The sequence below is a fragment of the Barbatula barbatula genome (genome assembly GCF_947034865.1).
Source record: "Barbatula barbatula genome assembly, chromosome: 5".
NCBI classification, from domain to species: Eukaryota; Metazoa; Chordata; class Actinopteri; order Cypriniformes; family Nemacheilidae; genus Barbatula; species Barbatula barbatula.
In genome coordinates, this window is record NC_136769.1 from 5,558,594 (window position 1) to 5,568,551 (window position 9,958).

A 9,958-nucleotide genomic window follows, 5' to 3' on the forward strand; every position below is an offset into this window, starting at 1 on the left:
CATGCTTTCTTCAAGTGCTCTCGGAAATTTGATAATTCCCACTTCAACCCAGAAATAGTTTATGGAACTGTGCTCTTTTAATGTTAGCAGATACTTGTAATGTTTGTTATGCTACTAAATCATTAGTAATATGAATGTTTTAATGTTACTAAATTCTTCTTATGTTATTAAATCCAGACGTTACTTCAGGTTTGGATTATAGAATTTCTGAGAGCCCGTGAAGGCAGCATCAAACTTGGCCCGCAAAAAACAATGGCGCTATACGTCGGCCCACTATCCACATGGCTATCGGTGACGACAGAAATAAACTTTCATTAGAGGCACAGTCTTTAATGGTTTGGGGGACTATAAGCTTGTAAGCTTGACGTGGTAAGTTGGGCTACGGTAAAGGAGGTGTGCTTGCACAATAACATGACTAAGAACAAAACAGCTTCAACATGGGAACGAAGTAAATATTTTACCTTTGAAAACACATTACGTCACCTTTAAAAGTCTTTTGTGTAATGTTATGAATTAAATAAAGGACAGGAAAGCTGACCTTACCTCTTATCTACCTTAATGTTTTATTAATGTGCTGCAAGGTAGTGTTGAACATTTCATTACCGACCTGATAATCACATCACAATCTACGAACGTTTCGTTTAAAGTGGTTTTCATGTATTCATGGCTGGTTTCAGCTCTTTGGACTCTTTGAATCAATCAGGCTACTGTAGTTTTAAGGCCTTTCTATATAAACGGCCTGTGTTATGATTGGCTAACCTCCACGTACTGTTGAAGTTCACTCCTTTCTTCACGAGGGTGGGTGACGTTGCCGAGTACTGGATAAGTGTTGATGATGTTAATACAGACATACACAAAGACCCCAGACCTGATGTCATTCAGTGCCGTCTGAACCATTTTTCCAGCTTCGGTTCAATATACCGTATGATGAATGTGACATTTTCCATGATGTCTTTTTAAACGGAGTCGGTCGTGTATCCACGCAACAAGCTAACCTGCATGTTTATTTTCCCTCTTTAGGGGAGATTGCCCTGCTGCTAAACAGACCCCGGGCGGCTACGGTTGTGGCTAGGGGTCCGCTCAAGTGCGTCAAGCTGGACCGGCCACGTTTCGAGCGCGTCCTCGGACCCTGCTCCGAGATCCTCAAGAGAAACATCCAGAGATACAACAGCTTCATATCTCTTACAGTCTAACCCGACCATCTGACACGTGTCGTGAGGTCACAGACCTCCTTCAGGTGACTCGGGTGCCTGGCTGCAACAGTTTACGGCGTTATCCGTCGGTTTCACTTAAATCGTTCGCTTATATTAGAGTTGCTCTGAATGTGGTACGTTCTGTTGATATTGAACTTAAGTTCTTTTATGCAGCCAAGCATTCCATTATTATTTGCGAGAAGCACAAGTGCTCTTCCCTTTTCCTTTATTTGCGATTGAATCGACCAATGCTGTCACAAAGTGAAATGATGTGCCCAAACAGACTGAAATGAAAATCGACGTGGCATGTGTAAATGTTTTGCAAAATGTGATGCATGCACTCAGACCAGAAATGCGTTTCGTACACTTGCCATTCAGATCCAGCAGACTGTAATAAACGATGAGGAGATGGCGGTGATATAATGGAAGGCACGACTTATGTTTACACAGAGGGGCGTGTATTTTGTAGCTGTGATGTTGTTGTTTAACCCTGCTTGGGTCAATTTGGGTTTTATTTGACTACTCTGACCCTGTGAGGATGAATCTTACGAAACCGAAAAAACTTTATTTTATTGCTTAAATTTACCTCTTGGCATTTCAAACCTGTTCTTTCTTCTGCAGAACACACAAACAAATGTAAGGGAAGTTGGGAACCGAACAGTGCCGGCACTCACCCATTCACTTCCATTGAGTGGACACAAAACCAGTTAACCACATTCTTCAAAATATCTTCTTATGTGTCCTGCAGAAGAGGTTGAGCAAATTATGACATCATTCTGGATTTTGAGTCACTTTAAGCCTATTTTTGGGACTATTGTGAGTTTCATTATTTTAAAAACGACATTGCACATTTTACCCCAAATTCTAGGATATCATCCTGTATTTAAACATCCTGGTAGTATTTGTTATACTGATTTTGAAAATGATTTATTACTGTAAAGGAAAATGCCTGTTTGTCAGAACAAAAATCCAAAAGTTCAGTCCCAAAACAAGCTTTATTTTCTTCATGTCAAACACGTTTTTGTGAGATTAACCCGTTTACTGAAAATACATATTTAGCTTTTCTGTAGTGATGTTTGCATCTTGGCTACATTATGCTTCTAACGCTGGAAATATTGGGAAGGGGTTTTTCTCACATTTGAAGAGATGAGTTTTAATAAAGAACCGTGGGTTAGGGGGATTTTCATGTCCGTGTCAGATCGACGTGTTTTTCGAGTTCAATTAAAAAAATGCAGTCTTTTGCAGTTGTATTATTAAAACACACGACACGCTTCACACTCTCGAGAAGGTACTGTCACAAATATATTCTTCAATGTAAACTGAAAAATGACATCTGCTGTGTCTCAAAATCTCATGAGCTGTGAATGGTAGTTCACTAGGATTAGAGACATTGTTTGTTTGTTGTCATTTAAGGAGAGGGTGGGCTTTTTGCAATTTAGTGGTTTTAAATGAGCGCGTTTGAGTTTATCCGAATGCATTCGGGAGGAGAGATTGTGCATGCTTTGTTTCAGGGTTTTGAAACACACACACCAGCCCTTACACACATTCTGCTTTTCAGTTCAATAAAGAAAAGCTTCTGAACACCATTAAATGCTTTGCTGCTGTTTTCACGCGTCTATTTGTCTTTCCTGCAAGAGCCTTTGATCTCTTCTAGATCACCTTATCATTCATGCTGTCGGATCTCTCTCTCTCTCACTGCCAGTCAGATGTCAGCTTGCATTGTCAGTGGAAGGGGAGGCCCGTGAGATTAAACTCCAGCTTTTGGCTTTGACACATTCCATCAGATCTTAACAACACTAAATCAACTAGGGAATGTACTGAAGTGCACCACTCGAGCCTTTTAAAATACGCTTCAATGTAAAGGCTCTAAAACCCAATTATTGACCTTTTGTAATAAGATCAGGTAATGTTTCTGTTTTGTAGTAAGATCCACTCATTTCTTACATGTTTAAAAGCTGTAAATGAAGGTTTTTAATTGTAAAAATAGGTCAACTTAAGTATGACTAGCCGTGCTTTAAATATGTAGACTGATGGTTTGTATTAATACTTTTTAATAAAATAAAAAATAGATAGATAAGTAATTGACGAACAATTATTAATAAAAAAACGAATAGACGCATTTATTGATTACCAATACACATTTTTTAACGAATTACTTATTAGTTCATATATTTATTATACAATTTTTTCTTGTAAGTTTTTGTCGGTTCTTCTCTTTTTTTGTTCTGTTTTTTTTTCAAAGATTTGGATCAGATTTGCTCGCGGAGTCTCTGTAGGCCCCCGACCCGCCTTTACACCCCACCCTGTCATGAATCATTTAACAGATTTGAACCCCGCCATTACTTTAAGAATGCTTTGATAGCCGTCTTTAAAGAAACACGTTTAAGTTCTGTGTGCTTGTCATCTTTCCGGCCCGAACGACGGTGAACCTGACTGTATGGAGCCTAAATTTATTGCCGTTTAATCCCGACCCGTTCGGGTTAAGGGCCGGACTGTGATGTGTGCTTCCAGGTCAAATGAGAAAACGTGAATGAACCGATCGGACTCGCAAGAAAGGAGGAGCGGAGGTCAACCAGGAGAGCACCAGATCGGGTCAGGAGATCAGAATTTGTCTGATTAATGGAATTCCACAAAGATTCAAAAGAGGAAGCGGAACAGGAAAAGCCATAATCGGATGACAGATTAAAACTCAACAAGAACTGAAACCGTTAAACAGCAGCTGCATACAGAACATTGACTATATATGAAGTTAGGCCATTCTGTCTTACAAAATTCTGAAAAATACGAAGTGTACTGAGCAGAATAAATAGGTTTTGGTCAGTGAATTAATGTCAGTGTCTGGTCTTTCACTATTAACAATGAAATTATTTACCGTCACTAAATACGGAACTGAACATAGTAAATATTGATCTGTAATGATGACACACGACATTGTGCACTTTAGATGATTCATAGAAATGTGTTCCCAGTTTTAATGATGTAGACATGCACCAAAAAGTTTTTTATTGTATTTGACAACGCAAGGTTGTGGTTGTGTTCGATCTCAGGGGATTGCAGATAGTGAAATGTATAGGATAATGCAATGTAAGTCGCTTTGCATAAAAGCGTCTGCCAAATGCCTGAATGTAAATGTATTTCATCACTTCAACTCAGATTTCCAGATAATCTGTTTTACAGGAAATGAAGAAAATCCATAAAGCATCTTTTTAATATGCTTTATGGATTAGATATTGCAAAACCAAGTGACAAACAAGGGTGACTAATAATAGCCATTTTTTAATCAGTTTCAGAAGAACAGCTTATAGACCAGTTTGCAAGAAATACATAACGTGTCATGTTTAAATTTTTTAACACTTTACAAATATTAAAGCAAAATACTACCAACAGAACATTTAGAATTGAATCAAAATGGTAAATGAACATTTTTAAATGTGATTAAAGGCTGCGAAAATAAATAAATGAAAGCGCTTCTGGACCACTTTTGTGAAATGGTCTATTGCCACTTTCTTTGAGGATTTTATCTGCTCTTTATTTTATTTGTCACACTTAAAATAGGTTTTGCTAAACTAATTGCATTGTGTCATCTAGTGCACACAAGTCGCTCATTTCAATATTGCAAATATTAGGTTTGGCAATGGAAATATTCCAGATATTTCCCAGAATGTACTATTCAAAGTATACAAAAAATAGTAAGAAATGATGGTATTACGCTTTTCAATCATTATTTGACCGCCAACGTTTTACTAACGCAAAATCTGATACAAAATATCTGGTTTAATTTTTTTAATAAAAATCGGATGTTGCTGAATACCGTCCAGGACAGCATTGTTGCATATGACATGTCGCTTAAGTTATTGCACCCTGAACTCTTTGTAAAAGCGTCTGCTAAATGTACTTTGGTTTGTTTGTGCAATGCAATCTGTGTGTTTCACATTCAATTTGTTTAAAATAATATGCTGTATGCCGTGCATACCGTAGTGTGCAAGTATGCAGTGTCGTACTGTTGCATTTCATACTTCCAAAAGACGTTTGTTGAGTAGATGCACTTCGTTGGCCCTGAGAGCTCCTGACACGCACACCTTCACTTTAATCTGGTCTAGAGAAGGATGGAGAGGTCTCTCGGGTGTCATTAAGCAATAACAAGCACTCAGACATTATTGTGCCGTAACACAAGCATGAGAAATGAACACTCAATTATTACTTCAGCTAAATGCCTCTTCAATGCTCTGATCGATGGCTCTTTGTCCTCCATCACATCTGACCCATACTTAAGGTCACCAGATAATTCGGACCCCAGGGGATTTACGTGAGCTGTGGTATGCGCGACGGGCCTTTCGTCAGCCCCCGAGACATGTGACGGAGCTGATCGAAGCCACTTAGGTACAATCAATTCACGTCGAAATCCCAAAAGATGTTGTTTTAGATGGTTGTCTACGATGGGTTCGGTCTGTAGTTTCAATGTATATCCTAACATATAACATATAATCAAATAATCCTCATCACGTTTTAGTAATGCAGTAAAACCAGTTTAGACGCACAGCTTTAATCGATTTCTATATCAAATACAGTATTCATACACCATTATGTGATCCCTCTCACGACTCATGCATTCCCCAACCTCTTCTAGACCCATCGCTTTATTGCGTCATATAACAGCGAAGACCCAAGCTCCTCTCCTTTTCTTTTAAAAGCCGCAGTGCATTATGGGAGGGGGGCTTTTAACAGCATTGCACGAATAGCTCGATGTGTACTAACATCTTTTGCGGACCGTTTACATCAGGCGTGGCATGATGTTAACTGTACCGCACACAAACTCATATAGCAACTAATTGAATAAGAGGAGCTCCCCGCTTTAACTGAGCTCATGTGAACTCACAAAGAGCCAAAAACGTCTTTAAGGGCCTTGTAAACTTTTGCAAGTATTAGAGCCACGAAACACCTGTTTGTGATTGTCGGTGTCTGGTTTGGAGTTTTATTTTAATTGCTGCGTTCATGGTAAAGTAGGTGGTTGTTTTTTCTACAAATTAAGGAATGTTGGCAGTAAATGGGAAGAAGTTGCAAGAACATGCAAGTGCCGCTGTGGGGTGAAGAGTGGGCTTAAACTGCAGAGAAGTTCCCTTTAAAGGTACAGTTCACCCAAAAAGAAAAAATCCACCTTCGTTTTCTAGCCCTCGGGTTGTTGCAAATCTGTATAAATGTCTTTGTTTTGATGATCACAGGGAAAGATATTTGAAAGAATGCTTGTTACAAAATAGATCTTGGCCACCATTGACCGCCATAGTTAGAAAAATGACAATGTTAGAAGTGCCCCAGATCGGTTTGCTTTTCCACTTTCTTCAAAATAACATTTATACAGATTTCAAACAATTTGAGAGACTTTGGGTGAACTGTTCCTTTAAGTTCCATAAACAGTGTGTGTGTGAATAATCTTATAGCCCTATTGATATTTTTCTTTAGTTTGATTATTTCTGTCACCCAGTATTACGCTGCAAAGAAATTTCCTGTAATGATTGTTTTCGTCTGATCATTTTCTAGAATTTCACCCATAAACTAGCTCAACAGCTATTCACAAATATACATTTATGTGGTTAAACTATGTCATGTGATTCGTTTTTAAGAACATTCAAAATGGTATTATAAAAAAAACAGAAAAACAAATATTATATGGTCAATTTTGTAGTATTTATGGCTCTATTTCTTTTGTTTGTATTTTTGCATGAAATATATTTAAATCAAGAAGCGTTTAGACTTGTTTTCTGAAAAATATAACAAAATTAAGTGAGTTTATGCCGAAAACAAAAATAATATTTGCAGATGTGGTAAGAAAAATGTATAGGCAGATATTTTTTCATGTTAAGTGCAAAGACATTTGTTGAATGTGATCTTTTTCACAAAACAAGACTCAATATCTCACGTCTTATCTTATTCTCTCAAATAAGAGTGTTTGTATGCTCGTACTTGGAAACAAGATGTTCTAATATATAGTTGCCGTCCTTCTGAAACCTTGCTTCCCCATATCTCGTGATTTTTAATTTGTTTCTCATAAATCATAAATACAAATTATTACAAGTTACACTTTATGTTTCTCAAAGGATTTTGAGAATATCCAACAGATAAAAAGTGCTTGTCAACTCAGACCATACAGTATTTGACCATTTAAAAAGGATTAATTTCCTGAAAAACAGAACATTTAGACATCTCGGATTTCAAAAGGGCATCGGCGATGTATAGAAATAAAAGATAAATAGATCGATATATTCATACAGCACATTGTAAAATGATTTAGAGCCCAACTGAAATTTTTCAATTGACAAGGTTTCATAAATGTCCTGTCTTTTAGAAAACTAACTGAGCCAAATGAACAATTTAGATGCAACAAAAGATGTTTGCGCTCCAGATGTAAATTATCTCAAGTTGTGCAATTGACCAAGATATCACAAAGACGCGTGGCAAGCTTCTTTTGACGTGGGCCATAAACATCCACATACAGTACGCTGGCAATGCCAATGTCATTTTTAGTTTGTGTCATCTATAAACAAAGCAAGCTTTTCAGTAACCACCTGTTTTTTTTCATCCTCCTCATCCCCCTTCCTACAAAAGTTAGTGGTTCAAATGGAAATTTCGGCCTCACCTGCCTTTCCTCCTCCATTGTTTTCTGCTTCACCTCTGTCATCCACAACAAATGACCAGCGAGAGGCGAAAGAGAAATCTGACATGCCAATTGCCGTAATCAAGAGCTTAAGGCTCTAATAGAAATGTGAAGAAAGCCCGTTACGCTCCCTCCAAAAAAGAAAAGGCTCCATCCCCAGCCGTATACCTTTACTTTCCATTCCTTTCTAAACGCATCTAGCACGTCCAACCATTCAGAAAACACGGCTTGGAGAAATCGTATATTCTGTGAATGGATCCTCCGCGATGGACGCTGACAGTGTTTGGCCTCCGGCGGGGGCCAAGGTCAGACCACCATGGCGCGGTAAGACCCTTGTCTTCCTTTTTTCCTTTTCCCACATTCCACGCCGCTCTCACACGTTCAAAAGTCGAGCGTGTGATAGGCAGCAGAGCAGAGGCAATTACCCCCCACACCTCCTCCCCAGAATTCTCTGCTTCCTTGACTCTTTTTAAAAGAGGGAAAATAAAGAGGCACTGTTTTACAACAAATCTGTCAGACGACTGCATGTTCAGGCTGGTCTCTGTTTTATGTGGATGGGAGTTCATTGCAGACGTGTTTAATCCAAAGCAGACCGAATGTTGGAATGGTGGTACGATCACAGAATTGGGGTCTGGGCCTGCGATCTTCAAATACGACTTAACATCATCTGCAGGTGCTTTCTTGAACATGCATGTTTGGTGCACATAGCAAATCATTCTCTCTCTCTCTCTCTCTCTCTCTCTCTCTCTCTCTCTCTCGTCCTTTCTCAGCAGGACATGAGGATGGCGTATCATTGAACCGGTGCCTCGTACCACCATCCCTCCCCTGACAAACCTCTGCTCAATGCACGACCGAAATTCGACCAAATCACACATCTTAACTCTTGACGTTTACTTTTGCTAAAAACAACGCGAGTACTGTTTGCTTGTGCAAAACTCACCATGATGCTAGAGTCTAGTGGATGTTTGCCAGGCCATTGCTATACAGTATGTGGTTTGCTGAGTCATTTCAATGTGTTGCTATGTGGTTGTTAGGGTGTTCTGGGTAGTTGTTAGGTGGTTGCTTATTGGCCCAAGCCCAGTTAGGTTCAGTCAATTCATCACCATCATTTGGTTCCCCTTTGGGTCTAATGTGTTTCCTTTTTGTAATGAACTGCTAGCCGGGAGATAAATGTGTAATTGTTTAGTAACTTAACAATAATTCATGTGTAAATGTAATAATTTGGATTTGGGCAATAGCGCCCTAAAGGGACACTTTACCCAAAAACAACAATTTTGGCTTTTTTTGTTACTCGCGTGTCATTAAAAACCCGTACAAGGCTCTTTGTTTTGGAACACAAAAGAGGATATTTTGAGTAATGTCTTTGTGGTTTTTAGTCCATACAATGGGAGTCAATGGGGGTCAATAGTATTTGGTTTCCAACATTCTTCAAAATATCCTCTTGTGTGTTCCGCAGTAGAAAGAAAGTCATACAGGTTTGAAATGACACAAGGATGAATAAATGATGAATTTTTGGGTGAACTGAACGCCACCCCGAAACGAAAAGATTCTTCTGCTTTTGGTATTGGTGGGATAGACCGTTTGACCCAGTAAATGTCCCAGCAGTGTTAAATAAGGGCTGGCAGAAAGTAATAATGTGTGCATACTTTCACCATGATAGTGAGAGCAAACGTCTGTGTGAAGATGGGATTGGCCGGACTGTGTAGCACAGAGTGGACCGAGGTCAGATTCCTTGGTGGAGTAACATAATATGCATTTGGCTCGAATGTTTTAATTACCACCGTATAAAGCGTATGTGTTGGTGAGTGCTGTGATATTCTGTCGACTTTAAGCTTTCATATCTGCCGCATCAGCACGAAACGTGAACGCTGCACCTCCTGGAGAACTGCAGACGAGTGTCCTTCACATCTGACTCACTCTCTGATAACATTACAGTTACAGTGTTAATGAATGCATCTGTGTGTCTGGCGGTTAGACTCTGTTTTGTTTACCGGTTGCGTGGTTCGTCCATATTAATGAAACGCAGAGCTAAAAATAGCCTGACGCGGAGGTTTAATGGTAGAGAGGAGGTGCCCGCCTCCCTCTGCTGTATCTCATGCGGACGGGGGAGTTTTAT

The 9,958-nt window shown here is 39.1% G+C and overlaps 1 protein-coding gene across 4 annotated transcripts in view; it reads left to right on the plus strand.

The window, feature by feature from the left end:
• The window catches only part of prkar1b (protein kinase, cAMP-dependent, regulatory, type I, beta), a 38,361-nt gene extending 35,562 nt beyond the window's left edge, over positions 1-2,799 (plus strand). For all 4 annotated transcript variants that reach the window (XM_079457635.1, XM_079457636.1, XM_079457638.1 and 1 more), the window contains one exon: positions 1,021-2,799. In XM_079457635.1, the coding sequence (XP_079313761.1) occupies positions 1,021-1,193 (173 nt within the window). In that variant the 3' untranslated portion in view covers positions 1,194-2,799. The remainder of the gene's footprint in view (positions 1-1,020) is intronic.
• The last annotated feature ends 7,159 nt before the right edge of the window (positions 2,800-9,958 follow it).